The sequence below is a fragment of the Schistocerca serialis genome, chromosome 3 (genome assembly GCF_023864345.2).
Source record: "Schistocerca serialis cubense isolate TAMUIC-IGC-003099 chromosome 3, iqSchSeri2.2, whole genome shotgun sequence".
NCBI lineage: Eukaryota > Metazoa > Arthropoda > Insecta > Orthoptera > Acrididae > Schistocerca > Schistocerca serialis.
In genome coordinates this window covers 497,962,579-497,985,323 of record NC_064640.1, presented here as the reverse complement: position 1 = coordinate 497,985,323, position 22,745 = coordinate 497,962,579, and the positions used below count along the sequence as shown (strand labels likewise).

The 22,745-nt window shown below is 40.5% G+C and overlaps 1 protein-coding gene across 1 annotated transcript in view; it reads right to left on the bottom strand.

Moving 5' to 3' along the window:
• Window positions 1-22,745, bottom strand: part of LOC126470385 (beta-galactosidase-like) — a 305,106-nt gene that overhangs the window by 98,699 nt on the left and 183,662 nt on the right. The window contains exons 5-6 of the mRNA XM_050098215.1: window positions 9,677-9,771; window positions 9,416-9,596 (exon numbers count right to left, since the gene is read on the bottom strand). Coding sequence (XP_049954172.1) covers window positions 9,416-9,596; window positions 9,677-9,771 — 276 coding nt within the window. The remainder of the gene's footprint in view (window positions 1-9,415; window positions 9,597-9,676; window positions 9,772-22,745) is intronic.

Sequence of the window (22,745 nt, the reverse complement as noted above, 5' to 3'; positions counted from 1 at the left end):
TTCTTCATTGAGAATGACATCCTGCATTCTGTTATCTAGTAACTCTTCAATCCAATCACACAATTGATCTGATAGTCCATATACTCTTACTTTGTTCATTAAATGACTGTGGGGAACTGTATCAAATGCCTTGCAGAAGTCAGGAAACACGGCCTCTACCTGGGAACCTGTGTCTATGGCCCTCTGAGTCTCGTGGACGAATAGTGAGAGCTGTGTTTCACATGATCAACTTCTTCGAAACCCATGCTGATTCCTACAGGGTAGATTCCTAGTCTCCAGAAAATTCATTATACTCGAACATAATACGTGTTCCAAAATTCTACAACTGGTCGATGTTAGAGGTATAGGTCTATAGTTCTGCATATCTGTTCAATGTCCCTTCTTGAATATGGGGATGATCTGTGCCCTTTTCCAATCATTTGGAATGCTACGCTCTTCTAGAGACCTACAGTACACACCTGCAAGAAGGGGGGCAAGTTCCTTTGCATACTCTGTGTAAAATTGAACTGGTATCCCATCAGTTCGAGTGACCTTTCCTCTTTTGACTGATTTTAATTGTTTTTCTATCCCTCTGTCATCTATTTTGATATCTACTATTTTGTCATCTGTGCGACAATCTAGAGAAGGAACTACAGTGCAGTTTTCCTTGGCCTTGATGAAACAGCTTTGGAAAAAGACATTTAGTAATTGGGCCTTTAGTCTGTTGTCCTCTGTTTCAGTACCATTTTGGTCATAGAGTGTCTGGACATTTTCTTTTGATCCACCTACCACTTTGACACAAGACCAAAATTTCTTAGGATTTTCTGCCAAGTAAGTACATAGAACTTTACTTTCGAATTCATTGAATGCTTCTCGCCTTTCATCTGACCTTTTTTTTTGTCATACTTAGTTGGGACAGTACTCTCCATGGTATTCAAGATGAGCAATTAACTGTATGAAATAGCTGATACAACTGATCTGATCTCAAGAGCTTTTAAATGTTTAGACCCTGCATTACTTATACACCATCTCCTTCTTTTCATTGATACAATGTACATAGTGAAGTTCCAAAATAATCCTTTTGTCCTGCAAATTATTTCTGATTCTTTTGGTCTTGTCTCAAAATATTCCTTAACACTGTACAAAAATGCTGTTTTAAGCACTCTCCTAGTTTTGTTTTGAAAACTGGTTGTACTTTTATATTTTCTAAACTGCTTGGTAATTTGTTGTATAATAAATAATCTGCTTTAGTAGGGTCTTCATTGGCCAGTTATAGTCACGTACTGTTGATGGGATAGTTGCTGTATCTTGCTACTACCGAAAGTGAACGTGAGTGCGCTGACTGTAGGGTCACCATGTGTGTGTGTGTGTGTGTGTGTGTGTGTGTGTGTGTGTGTGTGTGTGTGTACTCAAATCAACCACCAACCATGTCAGTGTGGGCCGGGCACTAGAGGCTACCTGTAGGAAATGTGCACATGGCACAGTCACCGCAGCACTGTCTACCAGCAAATCACATCTACGTATGTGCAAAGCAACACTGACTCACCCTCATTATGTTCTTTTAATATGTACTGCTCACATCAGTTCTTTTATGTATTGCTTATGTTACACCTTCTGTATAATTGTTTTGTCTTGTTGCATGTGGAGTCACAGAGGCTGATTTTCATTATTGTCCAGAGGTTTATGGATAAGATCATACATGTATTGCTTGGATCTGTTTTGATCATTACTTGGTTAATACATGACTGGTGACCAGGATGGGATGGTTTCTGCGTGTTCTGTATCTAAGTGTGGTTTCAACAGGTTTAGTCATTATGGATGCTGTGCCACCAGCCCTGATTGAACAGTAACCACTTTGTCAGTTTCCATTAACAGAGGGAGTAATGTTCCACTGGTCTATTCACCCACTGTTCTTCCCTATGATGCTTCAACCTAGGATTGGGAAGCTTACCAAAAAAGACTCAGAGTGCATTTTTTGTCTTTTGGTGTGATAGACTCGCAGTTCAGCAAAGCCTTATTCCTCTTGTGGGTTCCACCTAAGGTGTAGCAATTGCTGTGTTAGCATGCCCCTTTACAAGAACTGAAAGCTCTTACTTTTGATCACATGCACAGTTTATTGTCCAATTATCATCAAAAATGGACGTATGTCACAGCAACATAAGTTGAATTCTACTGGTGCCACAAGAAACCAAACCAGTCATACAGGGACTGGGCAGCCAAACTTCAACGACTTAGCTGTAAGTGTCTGTTCATAACTGATGCCCATAGTGATTCTTATGCAGACCGTATGGTCCGTGATGCATTCATATGTTTAGATCTGGACAAGGAAGTGTGCCAGAAGGCCTTCACTCTGTGGAAACCATCTATTGGCAGAAGTTTTGAAAATAGCACAATCTTTTGAAGTTTCTCAGGCAGCAGGTGACCAAACTAAAGCATGAGGCGATATGGCAGTAGTGTCACAAAATGTGCTCACTATGATGATAGATAGCTTGCATGAGGGAGTGGCAGTAACAGCAGTAAACATACGGGCCCAACACCAAGTAGACAAAGGTTGGTTCAAGCAGCCAGGGCCACCACGCCACCAACATCAGCGTTCTCTGTTTCCATCTTGTCCTTCCTGTTTTGTCCACCGTGAATGTTCAGCATGTCCTAAGTGTTGAGCTACTTGTAATGCTTGCCAGAAGAAAGGCCACATCGTGTCTGCATGTCATTTCCCAGGCATTGCTCAGGATATTGACACAGATGTAAATTGTGTGGGACTCCAATGCTTGTGACTTCTCCCAATTTGCTTATCAAGTTAAGTCAAACCGATGAGAGTTTAGGCTCACCACCTTTGAAACCAGTCACATGGAAACTGGTCAGTTATAACAAATAGAACACTGCAGTGTTGGGACAATTTATGGCATCTGCCTCATACATGTCAGAGGTTTGTTCCATTACATTTCTGGTGGTTGCTGATGCCAGTGTTGTGATCTGGTTCAGGATGGTCGCATTTCAGGCATTTGGATTTTCTATCATTGACACAGTTCACCTTGTGTCTGATCAGTTACCATATTCTCAACTGGAAACAATGTGTGAGGAGATTTCACACTAGTTCTCAAAAGGTATGGGGTGTGCTATGAATTCTTCTACTTATGTTTCTTTGAAACACATGATTTGGCCTCATTTTTGTCATGTGTGTCCTATTCCTGTGGCCATGAAAGATCAAGTGAAAGAAGAATTGGACAGACTTTAATCTCTAGGGGTGGTGTAACCTGTTAAAGCTAGTGAATGGTTGTCTCCCCTGATTGTAATTCGTAAACCATCAGGGAAACTTTGCCTCTGTATTGACTTCAGTACTATTATCAATGTGCAATTGATCATGGATAAGTATCCTTTCCAACACCAGGAGGAACTGTTGGTGAAAATATATGGTAGCCTGTACTTTTCTAAAATTGATTTGTCTGAAGCATATCTGCAGGTTTCTGTGGATAGACAATCTTGGTGGGTCCTGATTTTGTGTATTCCTTTTTAGCTCTATCAATATTTGTGCCTTCCTTCTTTTGGTGTGGCTACTGCCCATGCTAGTTTCCAACAGTTTTTAGAGGAACTGATTATTCCTGTCACGAGGTGCATTAATTATCTGGCTGATACTGTTGTCACAGGCTCTCCCATGATTGATCAGTTGAAAACTTTTTGTACTTTGATTTCTGTCCTACAGTCCACAGGTTTGTGGTGTAACCTCATTAAATTTCACATTTTTCAACTTTCTGTTATTTATTTGGTGCTTTATCATGCCTTCCCTTGGGACCTGATCCCAACATTGATCATGCAGAATTGCTTTGTTTCTATCTTGGTACTGAAACTTAGGCTACAGTTGAGTGTTTGCAATTATGAACTTGCACATAGCAACTGCCATTGATACCAACCCAGTTCTCTGTCAGCTGGCTCCATTTGTTCAACAGGCCTGCCAGGCAAACTGCCCAGTCAGGCTTCACACACTATGCAACTATTTTTCCTTACAGTGTCACCTCTCTGTTTTTGATGTTTTTGATGGTGTTTTGCAGTTGTACATGGAAGACCTCTCTCCCTGCTACACTATGGTATGAGGTTCTATGTGTTCTCCACAAGGCCACTGGGGAATTCATACACTAAACTGACAGCTAGGAGACATTTTTTGGCCAGGGATTGATGACAAAATTGTCCATTTTGTCATGGCTTGTGAGCAGTGTGTCTAACAAAGGCAGCACCCAGGGTGTCTCTGTCCCTCTGACATGCTCCACACCAGCCATGGGTACACATTCATGTAGACTTTCTGGGTCTCTTCATGAATTCCTATTGGCTCTTGATTGTTGATGCATTTTCCCAGTTTCCTTACATTCTACAATGTGCATCAATGTCAGATGAGGTAGCAATTCATATGTTTTTGTGTTTATTTTTTCTACTGCGGGGTTGCATTGTACATTAGTTTCCAATAATGGGACCCAGTTCATTTCTCATACCTTGCAGTTGTGTTGTCCCTGTAGCGGCATTATCATGTTATGCCTTCACCATTCCACCATCAATCAAATGGTGAGGTGGAATGACTAGTGCATATGTTCCAGTCCCAAATGAAAAAGTTTGTTGTGGATTCTTCACTGGACAATGTCCTTCTCATTTTTCTGAGCACCTATTGCTTCACACCTATGGAGGAGGGGAGCCTGGTTGAGTTTCTTCACTGCCAGCAGCCACACACACTCATCCACCTTGTGCAGTCTGCACCACACCTGCCATGGTCAAGTTTGTCCGACCACTTTGCACAAGGATTGCTGGTGTGGGCCTGATGGTTTGGTCACCATCCCTCGTGAATACCATCCACTGTTGTCCTGCTGGGGATGTCATCGTTATGAGATCCATATGGTTGATGGGCTGGTGACACACCACTTTGATCAGTGGCAGTGCCGTTGGCCGACGGGAACTTCCAAGTTCATGTGTGCTCTCCCGTGGCTACAGTCTGCCCCACTGCCCTCCGCCTCGAGCCCATCATTGCTTGCTGTGGAGGTGGTCCTGTCCCATTGGCTGCCTCCTCCACATGCAATGGCCTGGGCTTCCAGCTTCCTGGTGCTGGATGCGGGTCCATCTCTGGCCTCAGGTCCATTGCAGGAGCCTGGTGCTCTATTCAGGCCACCTCCACAAGTCTCATCACCATCATTGCCCCAGCCATTGTCACTGGTGAGCACAGCCCCATCTCCTCTGCCCTGAAACCTGCCTGCTGACGATGATACAGAGATGGCAATGGCACCCCCACCCCCAGTGCTGTCATCAGATGCCGCAGGGCCCCATTGCCTTTGGGCATGCCTGCATCTCCTCATGTTCTAGCCCTATGCCACAGTGCTCACGCAGCACGTCATCCTGCCCTTGCTATCAGGACCAGCTGCTACTGCTCCAGATCAGATGGATGTGTCTCTTATTGGGCTGCCGGTATCCTCTCTGTCACCTGGGCATCCTCTTTGCACGAGAGAGTATTTTGCAACTAGTGTGTATGGGGGTGAGTGCACTGAGTGTAGTGTCACCACATGTGGGTACTTAAATGAACTGCCAACTGTATCAGTGTGCACCTGTAGGAAGCGTGCACATGGCGCAGTCTCCTGTGCACTGTTTACTGGAAACTCGTGCTTACATAAGCATGGAATAGCGATGACTGACCCTCACTTTGTTCTCTTAGTTTGTACTGCTCACAGCAGTTGTTTTTTATATTGCTTATGTTGCACTTTCTGTATGACTCTTTTGTCTTGTTTCATGTGGAGTTATGAGAGGATGATTTCAGTTATTATTCAGAGGTATATGAATAAAGCCAAATTTGTGTTACTTGGATCTGTTTTGTGTATTACTTGGTTACTACAATAGTCAGCTTTTATTCTTGTGCTGTAATTGTGTAATACTATATTTAGCACTGATGTACAACTTAATCTGAGATACATGACGCTTTCAAGTATGTAATAAATGGTACAGTCATATTTTTATATTCTTTTAATTTTATATTATAGTACTCTCTTGGTGATAGCCTTCAAATCCATCTGATTGCTTTTTTTTTTTTTTTTTTTTTTTCCTTTTTCGGCAGTCCATTTGTATGGACATTCACTGTCCTTCCCCATATTATTATACAGTGTGATAAATGTGGATGCATTAGTCTGTAGTACAACTTTAAAAATACATCTACATCAAGTGTGGGACATTTTCTTCATTAAAAATACATTTCTGCTTATTTTAGAGCTGATCTCTTCTATATGAATTTCATTTATTGTACTCTTTGCAAGTACTTCCATTTAGGTTGGTTTCTTTTCATTTACAAATAAATGGTTTTCACTTAAATATTCTTGTTTCTAAATCATTTATTGAGCCTCTACTTACAATGAGGAATGTATCATCTGCATACATGATTACATTTTCTTTTACTGGTGCTGTCATGTTATTTACGTACTATATAAACATTAGTGGATCAAGTGTTGAGCCTTGTGCTATCCATACTTTACACTTGAAATCAGAGTAAAAGGCTTCCATCTTATTGTTTACATTTTATCTTAACTCTACTCTTTGTTCTCTGCTTTCTATAAATGACTTTATTAGATTGACTGCATTTGCCCTGATACCATATCTATTCAGTTCATCTAACAAAGTAGTGTGACATCCACTGTTGAAGGCTTTTGAGAGATCAAGAAATTTATTACAAGCTTTCTTTTGTACTTCCAAAGCTCTGAATGTATGTGTTATGAAACTTGCCACAGCTGTTTTAGTACACTTCTCTTTCCTAAATCCATGCTGTGCTTCATCAAGGATATCTTGTCTTTTATTAATTTTATAATTCTGTTTTAATAGCTATTTCTACAATTTTTGAAAATGTGAGTGTAATTGTTATAGGTCTGTAGTTTCCAGGACTGCTTTGTGACTGCCTTTGTAAATTGCACTACTTTATTCTTTTTCAGATATGTGGGAAACAGTCTCTTCTCCATTATCAACTCTAATAGGAATCCCAGAGGCTTAACTAGATATTGTGAACAGAGATTACTTTTGCAGATATTCCATCTGTGTCCTTTCTTTCCTTGTGTTTCAATGATCTGATTTTATTTGTAACTTCTGTTTGATCTGTTTGAAATAGGAATAGACATTATGTTGTTCCTGGTACAGCTATACTCTCTTTAGTCAATGGTTCATTTTGTTTTATTAATTTATGAACTGCCGGCCGCGGTGGTCTCGCGGTTCTAGGCGCGCAGTCCGGAACCGTGCGACCGCTACGGTCGCAGGTTCGAATCCTGCCTCGGGCATGGATGTGTCTGATGTCCTTAGGTTAGTTAGGTTTAAGTAGTTCTAAGTTCTAGGGGACTGATGACCACAGCAGTTGAGTCCCATAGTGCTCAGAGCCATTTGAACCATTTTGAATTTATGAACTATACTTACATAATACTGATTTAAAGTGGAACACACTTCACATGGGCCAGTCAGTTATTTTCCTTGAGCTTTAAGTACAACACTCCCACTTTCTGTCTTATTTGATTCATTTCTGCTTGTATTTATGTGAGACCAGATTGTCATAGAAATATTTGATGAAGTCCCTATTTGATGTTTATAATTGGCAAAGTAACAAGTTTTCCTAGTGAAAGTGAGCATTTTTGAAATCAAGAAAATCAGGGCTACAAAACTAAAGTGCTGAATTTTGTAAATATTGATTAGTTAATAGTTGAATGTTCTGGGACTTTAAAATTTGATTACGTATTATTTCTAAAATTGAGAATTTTAGTAGAAAGCAAGGTGTGTACTAAGAAGAGAAGAGTGAGAGCTGTAAACTGATAGACATAACACTTCACTCAAAATCACTCATTAGTTCACCACCAATTCCATCTCGATGTGTTCTTGAAAGCTCTTAAAGTATAAAAATTTCTTTATACAAATTATTTCCAGATTATTTAACTGCAATATCATTGTTGATGATAGAGATGCTATATCTCGAACAATTAATTTTGATGAACTAGAACCTGAGCATGAAATTAACTATTTTGTGTACCAGCCCCATATTTGTCCTTTACAAAATGTTACCAAATAAAAGAAAAAAAAAAAAACAATCAGGAGTGGCACAAGAGCAAGTGGATTTTGTAACATCGCCAAACCCCAGCTTATATTCTTTGGTAGTTACATCCAGGATGTTTGCCTAGTTGTATCAGTTTTTGATCTGTTAATATACTAATTACTAAAATGACTCCAATTGAATTTTCTTCCATACTAACAAATAACACAGAAATATATGGTTTTTATTTACAAAATGAATATATTTCTTTGTGTCTGCAGAAATATAAATTTTGTAGGTGAGACAATCAACTTAATTTAAACTAGAGAACTGATGCTTATTGATTCACTTCTAAAGTGTATATGAGAATTCTTTACTGAAAAAAAGAAGTTTGTACTGCAGATTCCAGGGGGGAGGAGTGTGTATGGGGGAGGGGGAGGGGGAAAGGGGCCATGTACTTCTATTGACATATCCATAATTTATTTTAGCTTTCTTTGCAACAAAAGCCATGTCACTTCTAAATGCATTAGTGCAATTATGAACCATTGCAGTTTATTCGTGTACTATGCTTGGTTGTTTAACAATGTAGGCAAAACTTCAACACAGTGGATGCACTGGAGACAGCATAAGTAAACATAAAATGATGTATCTGTATGCTATGGTAAAATAGGGAATGGGAAGGTTCTCTGCAGAATTAGTGATGAAAGACACATGGAAAATACTGACAAGAAGAAGGAACAGGATGACAGGACATATGTTACGACATCATGGGGTAATTTCCATGGTACTAGAGGGTGCTGTAGAGGGTAAAAACTGTAAGGGAAGGCAGAGATTGTAATACACACTACAACAAAATTGAGGACATAGGAAGCATGTACTATTCTGAGATGAGAAGGTTGGCACCAGAGAGGAATTTATGGCAGGCAACATCAGACCAATGAAAAGACTGATGATTAAAACAAACGGTTGTAACCCTGAGACAAGGTCTTGGTGTTTGCTATGCTATCTATTATTCTATAGACAGAGGCAAAAAGACCTGATTCAATAAAGTTCATTTATATCCAAAACTGAATAGATAATCGGTGAATGTAATACTTAGCACATTCATCAAGCTTGAATAATTTATGTGAACCATGAGACATTTCAATACTGTTTAGTCTAGACTGTTAGTGATGTGTTACCACAGAAATTAATAATTTGTTAAATGCTATCCTTCAGGCTAATTAGGCACTGAAAAATGAGTTGTAACTGGAATTAGATCTATTATAGTAATTTCATTTGTTTCTCTTCCTATGAAAACCTTCATTTATTTGAAAAGTACATGTGGAAAAACATTTCCTTTGTGTCAATAAAGCAATTATTGAAACTCATTTCTTGTTTATGACTTAGGGTTTCAAACTGTGGAGATTAAGTACTTACCTACACCGAAGTCAACAGTTGCATACACATCTTGTATTTTTCCACATCGCAGCATGATGTCTGAACTTCCATCTGTTGTAAACAATAGTGCATCATTTCTAACATACTGTTTGAATTTATCTCTCAGCCAGCTAGTGTAAGTAAAATCACATGCTGGATAACTACCATACTCATTTTCAACCTGTAAAAGTTTGTGTATCAGTCAGATCCAAAATGTCATTCAATGTCCTTTTAAATATTTTAATTTATGAAGAAGATTACCTGGACCATTATAACAGGTCCTCCATTGCCATAGAACTTTGGAGCTACCAGTGGCAATAGGTAGCTTAACCAACCATCCACATAATTTAGGAAACCTGAAAGAATACATTCATGTGACTTTAGTATTTATTGAATTGTATCACAAACAACAATATAAATATAATATGACTGATAAATTAGTAGAACATATTTATCAGTCAATAAACTAGGCAGATTTTTTTTATTATATCAGCAGGAAAAAAACATGGGTTCTGCAGCAGAGAAAGCCCTCTATGTTCCAATGTGATCCAGTGACATCCTCAATCACGACTGCAATGAGCATGCAGCCATCGAGACTGGACTGTGGATCACTGGAAATATGTTGTCCAGTCTGATGAACCACATTTTTTGTTATACCAGACCAGCACTCATGGCTAAATACAATGCCATCCAGGGAATGACTGCTTCATACATGCAGGGTGGAGGGACAGTATTATGCTATGGGAGAAACTCACCTGGGATTCCTTGGGACCTATAGCAGTTATCATAGGCACCATGTCAATACAATTCACAAAAAATCTGATAAAACATTAGTAAAGAACAACTGGCCCATCCCATTATTGGCAGTATTTTCAAACATTGTCACAAAGATAATGGACAATTAACTTTTTCTAGTACAGGATAACATACTCAATAGCAGACAGTTTTGATTTAAAAAAGAATGATCAGACTGTTTTGATCTGCCAGTACATTTTAAAACAGCACATACTACAATTAACAGTGAACAATTCATGCTGTAAACATTCTCCTAGACTGTTACTAAGCCATTTTTTGCAATATTGTTTCTATCAGGAATGCTAATTCAGCAAGATATGCTTCTGTGACGTTGGAACGAAGCAGAATAGTGCTGGTAGAAGTAAAGTTCTGATCATGGGTCATCAGTCATGCCTGGATAACTCAGTCAGTTAGAGCACTGATCACAAAGTGTAAAGTTGCATGTTGGTGTCCCAGCCCAGTGCAAGGCAACAGGAATAGAGGTAGGCATTTTCGTAAAAAGAGTATGGGACATTTTAGATGAAGTATTTTCTATGAGGAAACTTAATGCAAGATGACTGCCACCTTTGTCGAATGCTCACAAAAAAATCTCAGCAATGTTGCAACCATGGAAAAATTGAGACATTTAAGAACAATTTGTTGATACCTGAACATCTACTTGACTCATCAGCTCACTGGATTTGGTACCCTCATATTTCTAACTCTTGTCATATAAAAAGAAATTCATTGTTGGAAAACATTTTGATCACAATCAGATGATTACGTGTTCAATAGATGTTTATTTTGCAGAACTTTGAGAACCACACTTCAAGGATGAAATATACTCATTGGAAGAATGTTGGGAAACACTTATTCACACATAATGTGACAATTAAAAAAAAAAAATACAGCACTTTTTATCTACAACACTAACAGTATGACTTACAGGCCATAATAATTCATAATTCTACCTTCATAATTCATCAGGTAGAAGATATACTGTTAACATTTTGAACAGTAGTATGGCAGCCCTTCAAGATCAGCTTGATTTGTAACTATGTTCTTAATTTTAATTTATGTTGTGAGTTGCTAATCCTTCCATTATTTATGTTTTTAATGTGATTAGAAGGGTATCATCACCCAATGAGACATTTAATCTGCACTATATGGAAGGTGCAGTTGAGGTTCTCAATACTTTGGGGCTGGTTTTTATATAATGACTTGGACCCATACATTCAGGTTTTCAGGAACATGAACCAGGGTGTTAATTTTTACATTCTTGGAATGTCCACCACAAGAACTGTTTATCATACTTGTGGATGGCATGGGAGACTGTTGCAGACCAAGCATTGCCATTCATGGTCATCACACACCTTAGAAATAACCACTCGCCAGGGTAGCCGAGAGTGCTAATGCACTGCTTCCTGGACTCAGGTAGGCACGCCAGCCCCAGATCGAATCTACCTAATGGATTAATGATAAGGGCCAGTATGCCAGCCAGCCTGGATGTGGTTTTTATGCAGTTTTCCACTTCTCACTGGCTGAATACCGGGCTGGTCCCCATGTTCCACCTCAGTTACACAACTTGCAGACATTTGAAAATGTTTCGTGGCTTACACTAGACACAGACAGCTGGGGTACATTACTTCCATCCTGGAGGGTTTGGGGTGGCAGCCGGAAGGGCATCTGGCCTTCCTCTGTAACTAACTCTGCCAAATCAATAGTAACACAGCTGACCCCACATGAAGTGGGACCAAGGCCCCAAGAAAGAAAGAAAGAACACACCTTATAAAGAACCATAGCCCACCTTTTGTATTGTCTATGAGACCACCATGAACACAGTGACCTCAGTGTAATTATTCTCTTTGAATAAAAGTGTCATTTATGTTTATCTCATTGCATATTTCTTTCAGTTATCTTCTGTACTATACTGGGGATGAAGTGTTATCTTTTCTTCTACCTTGTTACGATGAGTATGCCATGAAAATTCCTGTCTCCCAAGATGACAACAGCTGTGTTCAAAAGCCTGCATGTGTATGTTAGTGGTTTAACAAATACTCAGGAATCCTATTGCCACTCAATTGGGCTTCTAAATCACAAGCTGTCAATACTACAGAAAATGTTTGGGACTATTTAGAAAAGCAGGTGGAGTATAACAAGGAACATCTCAAAATTTGGTAGCTGTAGAGCACCTAATCATCAATGAGTGGCTTCAGTGAGATATGAAACACCTGGAGAAACTTGTAGATGGCTTTCCTCGCTGAAATGAGGCCATTATGGAGACTAGGGGCCATGTTATATGGTACTCGTATGCAGTCTCCTGATTTTTGACCAGCATTTTTAATCATGCTTTAACAGAGGTATTAAGGTTTACTGCAAACACAGTTTCCTTCTGAAGATGCACTGTAACTTACAACACACTGCATCTTCTTGTTTGGTTCAGAGTAGTGGTGTGAAGTCTATTTCATCATCCTTCCAAAGCCCCAAACATGGGGGCTCAAGAGTTTGGGCACACCATTAAGAAAGAAAAATATATAATTTCATTGCATCCCACAGTCTTTTATAACCGGAAACTAGTGATATTACAGGCCAATGATGAATGCTAATTCTCCCTTAAGCCAGCGGTGTATGTTTTTAGTACTTGCTACAGAATGGTGCAGCAATAAATCAGCTACACAGTAAACTGCAAAATATAGTTGCACAGTTGCTGCTGCTCCTGACCTTTTTTTAATTAAATGGGCAAAACAACATTTTAGGTGAGCATGAGTCATTATTGTCCATCTCCATAGCTGTGTAGTCAGCATAGATGACTGCCATGTGGAGGACCCTGGTTCAATTCCTGGTACTGCTGAGGACTTTTCTTGTTGGGAGGTCTGGTGCATGGTGTACTCACCATTGTGAGGCCAATCAAGGGACTACTTGGACACGGAAGAATGTTGCAGACAGGCTTCACTGTATGGAAAATATGCAAAATGGCTCGGAGAGTGATGTGCTGACCACATGCCCCTCCATACTACATCTGCATAATGCCACAAGGCAGAGGTTAACAAGGCAGCCAGTAGACATCTCTTGGACCTTCACAGTCTGGCGAGGAGCTTGTATATTAGTCAATATTAATTGTATTTAGTGACAAGAGATCTGTTAACGATTAAAATTTTCTGGAGAGATCAGTTTCACTCTCCAAATGAAAGAAGGAAACATGTGTCCCATTAATGATAGATAATTACAGATAAGATGAGGATGGAGAAGCAAACCAGCTTTATCCCATTTCAAGGGAACCATCCAAGCACTCAAATTATCATTTTAAGGAAATCACAGAAAACTTATTTTTGGAAGGCTGGAATGGATTTTTTTTCAGTTATTTTGTTACCTTCCTTTACAGTTAGAGGGCTGGTATGACATTCTGTATTCATATACTTGTGTCAAATGTAAGAAAAGCAAATCCTGGATCTTTTGATAAAGCAAATAGAGGATTATTTATGTATATCAGAAACAACAGAGGACATAAAATAGAGTCCTGCTGCACACCCTGACTGTTTGAAACTCTGAGTGCCTAATACATTGTGATTAACATGAAACTGAAACATTCAGCTTTCTGTTGCACAGATGATATAAAACCACTGAACCTGTTGGGCTTACTATTCCATAATACACTGGTGTGCAGAACTTATGGAGAAAAGTAGCTTTCACATGCTGTGTCACTTCCAAGTAACACAGTTTGATGAAACTTGGACCAACATACAAAGAACTGCTACAGTATAGTGCAGAAGGTAACTGAAAGAAATGTGGACTGAGATGAACAAAAATGACAATTTTATTCAAAGAGAATAATTACACTGAGGTCAATGGATTCATGGTGTTCCCCAGGTCAATACATAAGGGTGGGTCATGGTTCACTATAATGTGTGTGATGAGCACAAATAGCAATGCTTGCTCTGCAACATGCTCCCTTGCCATTCACAAGTTTGGTTAAGAGTGCTTGTAGTAGGAAATTCTATTCCTACACCAGCACAGTTACAACTACTGGATAGTCATCGGTGTATGTGGACATGCTGCAGTAAGCCTCCACAATGCCTTCTACATGCACTCAATGTGGTTTAAGTTGGGGAAAGACCAAGCCAGTCCATTCACCGAATATCCTCTCTTTCCAAGAGCTCCTACACCTGGACTGTTCGATTCAGTCATACACTGTCATCCATAAAAATAAATTTAGGGGCAAATGGACCTTGAAAAGATGTATATGGGGAAGGAGTACAGTGTCACAATAACATTTACTGGTAAGCATACTGTAGTCAAAGGTTTTGAGATTTTCCACAATGCTGTACATACTATCATATGGTGAAGGGTGGGAAAACATAATGCACCTAGGAACATTGTCGAACATGATTGTTTTGGTGGTCCAGGTGTTATGGTGTGGGGTGGCATAATGTTGCATGGGTGCAGTGACCTCCAGATTTTTTAACGTGGAATACTCACCATTCAAGATTATTGTGATACTGTACTCATTCCCCATGTGTGTCTTTTCAGGGGCACATTTGGCTCTTACAGTACCAAAGATAACTGAGAAAACTATGCAATGAGATGAACAAAAAATATTCATGGTAGCCCCCGGAACAATACAAAAGGCGGCTCATGGTTCTTTGTAAGGTGTATGATGATCATGAATAGCAATTTTTGTGGATGACAATGCCCAACCAAACTGAACAGTATAGGTGGAGGAGCTCTTGAAATGAGAGAATGTATGGCAAATGGACTGACCTGCCCATTCCCTCAACTCAAATCCTATCAAGTGCATGTTGAATGCATTTCAAAGATGTACTGCAACATATCCACATGCACCAATGACCATCAAGCAGCTGACAGTCATACTGGTGGAGGAATGAAACATCCCACCAAAAGAAATCATTGCCAACCTTCTGCCCAGCTAGGGAGCATGTTGCATAGCATGCATTTCTGTCCATGGTGATTACACACCCTATTTCAGTTTTTGCATGAGCATATCATGGTTCACACAATCAAAAGCCTAAGTCATACATTTTTATGTAATAAGTGTTTACAAAGTTTATTGTATATTATGTGCTTAATTTTTTAAAGAAATTACTGGCAATAATGAGTTGAGGCAACAATTATTTACCCATGTTTCATCTCCTTTTCTGTGATATGGCTTGATAATACCATGTTTAATTCTGTCTGGGAAAACACCAACTCAGATGAACAGCATTTTATGTAGGTCGGAACTTAAATAGTGGCAACACCGCTGTGGAGACATTATGCAACGGAATCTACTATTGTCACTGATAGCAAACATTGTTGACATATCTACCTTACCTCTGAGCAAAGGGACTCACCTGTCCCATGTCACCAGTGTGCGCACAATCAAGAGAAACACAGTCACAGTGTCACTATGGTTCAAAACAGGAACAACAGATTTGGATCAAGATTGAACGTGCCAGAGGTCGTACAGCATGACAGTCTCAACAAGGTCTTCAAGAGGCATGAAGGGAATTAGCATTGCCATACAGAACAGTGGCACATTGGATAAAAAGCCTTCAACAAAGGTTGGCAAATAGTGGCAGACACATATCGGGCAGGTCGTCCTAGCATCTCTGAAGAAGAAGTGCAAGATGTTGCCACGTTAGTGGACAATGATCGATGCCATATGATTTGTGAGCTCACCCATGAAACCGGATTAGCACATACGACTGTGCTTTGCATCCTGAAGGAATGCTTGGGCATGCAAAAACTTGCATCACAATGGATTCCGCATGACTTGATGGAAATGCAGAAATGGATGTGCTATGACATTGCTCAGATGCACTTGGAGCACTATGAGCATGAAGGAGAGGCTTTCTTACGCTGTATCATAACTCTGGATGAGACATGGGCCACATCGTATATGCCAAAACTGAAATGCCAATCCAATCAATGGTGTCATTATGGGTCGCCGCAAAAGTCGAAAGTGCGTCAGAGCCCCAGTATGGTGGAAGTTATGGTGATTCTCATATATGATTGTGATGGTGTTATCTTAATTCATTATGTTCCTCCATGGCAGACCATCAGTGCACAGTATTACTGTTCGTTTTTGGAGCATCATCTGCTACTAGCTTTGAGAAAGAAGTGCACTTTCTGTGCAACTCACACATCATTTTGCATGACAATGGGCAGGCACATACATCTCAAGCTGTGGCTGCTCTGTTTGACTGGGAAATACTGTAGCATATTGTACCATCCACCATACTCCCTGGACTTTAGTCCTTGTGGCTTTGATTTGATTCTGAAGATGAAGTGTTAGTGAGTTCAAATTTCATTGAATGGTTTTTAACAGTTCCTAGTGGTTCCACCTTGTGCACAAGAGCAATAATTGTGGTCACAATGCACTTTAAAGTGGTCATCTCACATTCAGTGGGGTTGCAGCCAGACTGTATCTTGGGAGGATGGTTGAATCAGCTGAGGCATGTCAGCAGTGTCAGAGGCTGTCAAGGATGCTATTCCCTTGGACATCACACAAAAAACTGTTGTTTTTGACCACAGAATGGTGTAAATGGCACCTCAAGGGAAGGAATGGTTTCAAGACACCCTTTATGCCACATCCTGATATCTTTTTGTGTCAATCCTGAGTGATGGTGTCTGAAATGTTTTCCTGCACCACCCATAAGAATACCATCTGATTTCAATGCTGGATGTTGTGATTCTCACTTGCATCATAGATGTGTCAAGAGAAGGGTTGAGGTGTGGATGCAGTGGGTGTAATGCCTTTCCTATGAAGTGACCTGTCCATGATGGTGTTGGGCAGAATTCTGGTGAAACTTAGTGCCAGTATGACATCATTCACCCACCCATCATTCTGAGGTCTGGCTTTTTTTTGCATGTGTCTTCACCTTGTTATTTGAAGCATCACTGAGCCCAATGGTGATGTTGCAGGGCTCTACATTTTTGCATTATTACAGAGGAAGGTTGTAGGCACTTTTGAGCCAAATTCCACAGTTCTGCTTCACAATTGGGGAAAATGGTCTTCACAATTGTAGAAAATGGTAATGCTTCAAAAAAGTGATCCTTCAATTATTCTGAATAGTGTTCTTTCTACAGCACCAATCATTAGGGTTGCATCCTGTTTCATTCATGTGGCAAGGATGCCTGATTAAGTGTGTCTGCACAAACTTTTGTTAATCTAATCTTGTCTTCATGGTGTCCATTCAGGCAACAGATGGTTGTATATTCCTAGATCTGTCACTTAATACTGTCTCTAGAAACTTTGTAAGTAGGTGTTTAGCAGTATAGTCGAGGTCTATTTCGAAATGTCTGCCAACACATTTGAGAAATATTTTAGATTGTGTTACACAAGCATTTTGCAAGAAATATTTTTCGTAACTGCCCCATGAACCATGGGCATGACTGAGCTGGGGTGCCTCAGTGATACAGATAGCTGTACCGTACACTGAGCAGCTATAACATTATACCACTGACCTACTATTGATGTAAGCCTGTCTATGCAATAGCAGCATCACCTGGTGATGTATGACTTCTAGTCAGACACACACATGGTGCATGTCGTATCAGTGAATGTGCTATCTATGTGTAGAATGGGGAAGACACATAATCTGAGTTAGACAAAGGGCAGTTTGTGATAACCCAAAGGCTGAGCACAAGCATTTCAGAAACTGCTTTATTTGTCAGGTGGTTGAGGAGTGCTGTGGTGAGTGTCTTCAAAACATGGGAAAACTAAGGTGAAACCATGTCCAGATATCATAGAGTTGGGTGGCCACCCATCATTACAAGTGTCAGACATCATAGGATGGGCAGACTGGTAAAACAGGACAGGTGGCGAAGGGTGGTGGAACTAATGTCAGGCTTTAATGCTGCACAGATTAATGATGAAACTCTCATTTGACCATTGACATAGGATAGCATAGTGTTGCATGGTCTGATGAATCTTGATACCTTCTTCATTGTGTTGATGTGAGGGCACAAATCCTCCATCTTTCAGGGTAACAGTTAATCAACACCTGTACTGCGGGATGAAGATGAGGTGGCCGTGGCTTCATTATCCTCTGGGGGGGCATTGACATGGGCATCCATGGGTCCAGTGGAGCTCATGCAAGACATTGTGATGGCCAAGGAGTATTGTACACTGGTTGCAGACCATGTACACCCTTTTATGACAATCATGCTTCCTAATGACAGTAGCATTTTTCAGCAAGATAATGCACCATGTCACAAAACCAAGGGCGTAATGGAGTGGCTCAAGGAACATAGTGGTGAGATCCAATTGATGTGCTGCTGGGCCTCCACCTCACCAGATCTAAACCCGATCAAACATATCTGGGATGTGATTGAATGTGTCATCAGAGTTCATGCCCTCGCCACCCCCCCCCCCCCCCCCCTGCCCCCTCCATTGAATTTATGGGATTTGCATTGCTTGTGTTAGCAGATGTGGTGCCAACTCCGTCCAGCGTCCTACCAAGGTCTCATTGTTTTCATGCAATGGTGCATCATCACTGTTATCTATGCCAAATGTGGACATACCAGCTGTTAGGTAGGTGGTCATAATATTCTGGCTGATCCATATAGATACAACCACAACATAGGGCTATCTGTGGAGAATCCTGGAAAGGGGCAACAGCCTTTTCAGTACTTGCAGGGGAAACAGTCTGGATGATTGACTGATGTGCCCTTGTAACATCATCCAACATGCCATTGCTCTATTGGTACTGCAAATGGCTGAATGCAAGGAGATGCTACAGCTCCTACTTTTCCCATGTTCATGCAGCTCTACCAAATGATGGCATCCTGTTGGGTAACATATTAGAGAGGTAAAATAATCCCCAATTCAGATCTCTATGTAGGGTCTTTTCAGGAAGATTTCATTATCAAGAAAAACAAAACTGGTATTCAACAGATTGGAGTGTAAAATGTTGCAGCCTATAATCGGGTAGGTACGCTAGAACATTTGAAAAAGGATGGCAGGATGAATAGGACTTCTGGTCAGGTGAGTGCAGGATCACAAACACAAAATCAAATAGAGGTAATGCAAGAGCAGGTCTAACAATAAATGAGAAAATATGAATATGGTAAGCTATTATGAGCAGCATAGTGAATGCATTATTGTAACTAAGACAGACATAAAACCAACACCCACCACATTACTACAAGATTATATGCCAGCTAGCTCCACAGAAGATGAAGTGATTGAAAGAATGTATGATAAAGTAAAAGAAATTATTTAGATAGTTAAGGAATAGGAAAAAAATTGTGATGGACGACTGGATTTTGGTAGAAAGAAGAGGAAGGGAAGGAAAAATAGTGGAAGGAAGTGGACTGGAGGAAAGTAATGAAAGAGGAAGCCACTTGGTAGAATTTTGTACAGTGCATAATTTAATCATTGCTAACACTTGGTTCAAGTATCATGAAAGTATGTTTTATACATCAAAGAGACCTGCAAACACTAGGAGATTTTGGATTGATTATATAATGGTAAGACAGAGATTTAGGAACCAGATTTTAAGATATTTTCAGGGGAAAATGTGGACTCTGGCCATAATTTATTGGTTATGAATTATAGATTAAAACTGAAGAATTTGCAAAATGGTACAAAATTAAGGAGATAAGACCTGGATAAGCTGAAAGAATGAGAGGCTGCTGAGACTTTTAATAATTGACTGTAACAGGGGAAATGACAGCAGAAGACGAATGAGGAACTTTGAGAGGTGAGGTAGTGAAGGCACCAGACAATCAAATAGGTAAAAGGCAAGGCCTAATAAAAATCCTTGGATATCACTGGCAATACTGAATTTAACTGATGAAAGGAGAAAATATAAAACCACAGCAAATGAAGCAAGTGACAGGAAGTACAAACATATAAAAAATGAAATTGACAGGAATTGCAAAATGGTTAAGAAGGAGTCGCAGATACACAGCTGTATGAATATCAAGAGCTGAGATGGAAAACAAACACTAAGCAAAGAAGGAAAAGGTGCAAGGTGGAATGAATATATAGAATGGCTATACAAGGGAAATGAACTTCAAGGCAATATTGTAGAAAAATTTAATATGAAACAAGGACTCTGGAGTAGATGACATTCCCTCAGAACAACTGATATCGCTGGGAGATCTAGCTGTGGCTAAGCTATTCCACCTGGTGAGCAAGACACCTGAGACAGGGGAAATAGCCACAGACTTAAAGGGTAATGTAATAATTCCAAGTCCACAGAAGGCAGATGCTGACAGATTAGAATATTTCGGAACTCTTAGTCTATAACAATATTATGAAAAGGAAAGTTGCTACTCACCATATAGCAGAGATACTAAGTCGCAGATAGGTACAACAAAAAAACTGTCACAAATAAAGCTTTTAGCCATGAAGGCCATCATCAACAATAGACAACAAACATGCACACACACACACACACACACACACACACACACACACACACACACACACACACACACATTCAACTCACGCACACGACTGCAGTCTTAGGCAACTGAAACCACACTGTTAGCAGCAATACCAGTGCATGATGGGAGGGGTGATTGGGTGAGGGTAAGGAGGAGGTTGGGGTGGGGAAGGGAAGGGATAATATGGTGGGGGTGGTGGATAGTGAAGTGCTGCAGGTTAGATAGAGAGCATGGAAGAGGTGGGGTGGGGTGGGGGGGGGGGGGGGAATAGCAGAAAAGGAGAGAAGTGAAAAGACTGGGTGTATTGATCAAATGACAGCTATGCAATGCTGGAATGGGAACAGGGAAGGGGCTGGATGGGTGAGGACAGAGACTAACGTAGGTTGAGGCCAGGAGGGTTATGGGAATGTAGGATGTACTGCAGGGAATTATGAATTCACCGCCAGGGTTTTGACTACATCTCGTCATGCACTGGAATGAGAAATGTCCTGTCCACTATCCTTCCCACCCCTCTCGCAGTGGTATTCCACCATCTGCTGAACCTACACAATTTACTTGTCCATCCCTACACAAGCCCTGCTACTAACCCCTTATCTCATGGGTCATACCTCTGTAACAGACCTAGATGCATGACCTGTCCCGCACATCCTTTCACCACCAACTACTCCAGTCCGGTCATGATCATCACCTATCCCATCAAAGGCAGAGATACCTGTGAAACCAGTCACGTGATCTACAAGGTAAGTTGCAACCACTGTGCTGCATTCTACATAGGCATGACAGCCAATAAGCTGTCTATCCACATGAATGAGCACCGAAAAACTGTGGCCAAGAAACAAGTGGACCACCCTGTTGCTGAACACACTGCCAAACATGACATCCTTCATTTCAATGACTGCTTCACAGCCCTTTCCATATGGATACGTCCCTCCAACACCATCTTTTATGAATTGCGCAGATGTGAACTTTCCCTGCACACATCCTATGTTCCTGTAAGCCTCCTAGCTTCAATCATACTTAGTCACTGTCCCCACCTATCCAGCCCCTTCCCTGTTCCCATTGCAGCACAACACACAGCCATTATTCCGTCATCACACCCAGTCTTTTTACTTCTCTCCTTTTCTGCTACACCCTCCCCCCCCCCCGTCCCCCCCGTTCCCCTCCCCCCACTCGCCTGCTCTCCGTCTAACCTACAGCACTTCACTATCTGCTGCCCCCACCATACTATCCCTCCCCTCACCACTCCAGCCTCCTCCTTAGCCTCATACAGTCGTCACTCCCATCATGCAATGGTGCTGCTGCTCGCATGCAGTGTGGTTTCAGTTGCCTGAGACTGCAGTCATATGTGTGAGTTGCATTTGTGTGTGTGTGTGTGTGTGTGTGTGTGTGTGTGTGTGTGTGTGTGTGTGTGTGTGTGTTATCTATTCTGGATGAAGGCCATAATGGCTGAAAGCTTTATTTGTGACAGTTATTTTGTTGTGCCTACCTGCGACTCAGCATCTCCACTGTATGGTGAGTATCTAGTTTTTTTTCATAATATTGTTACATTCCGTCCTGAATTTTTCATTTTTTGAACTCTTAGTTTAATAACTAATGGTTGTAAAGCACTGACATGAATTATTTACAGAATAATGGAAAAAAATGGTAGAAGCCAGCCTTGGGGAAGACCAGTTTGGGTTACAGAGACATGTCAGAACAAGCTAGGCAATAGTGACCCTGCAACGTACCTTAGAAGATACAGAAAGGCAAAACCTACCATTATAGCATTTGTAGTCACCGAAGAATGAAATAAAGAGGAATGCAGGGAAGCTAAGATGAAATGTCTGTATGAAAAATGTGAAGAAATCGAAAAGGAAATGATTGTCAGAAGGACTGACTCAGCATATGGGAAAGACAAAACAACTTTTGGTGACATTAAAAGCAAGGGTGTTTACATTAAGAATGCAACAGGCATTCCACTGCTAAATGCAGAGGACAGAGTGGATAGGTGGAAACAGTACACTGAAGGCCTCTATGAGGGGAAAGAGTAGTCTGATGTGCTAGAAGAAGAAACAGGAATTGATTTAGAAGAGATGGGGGATCCAGTATTAGAATAAAAACTTAAAATCAAATGAGGCAGAAGGATAGATAAAATTTCAACAGAATTTAAAAATCATTGGGG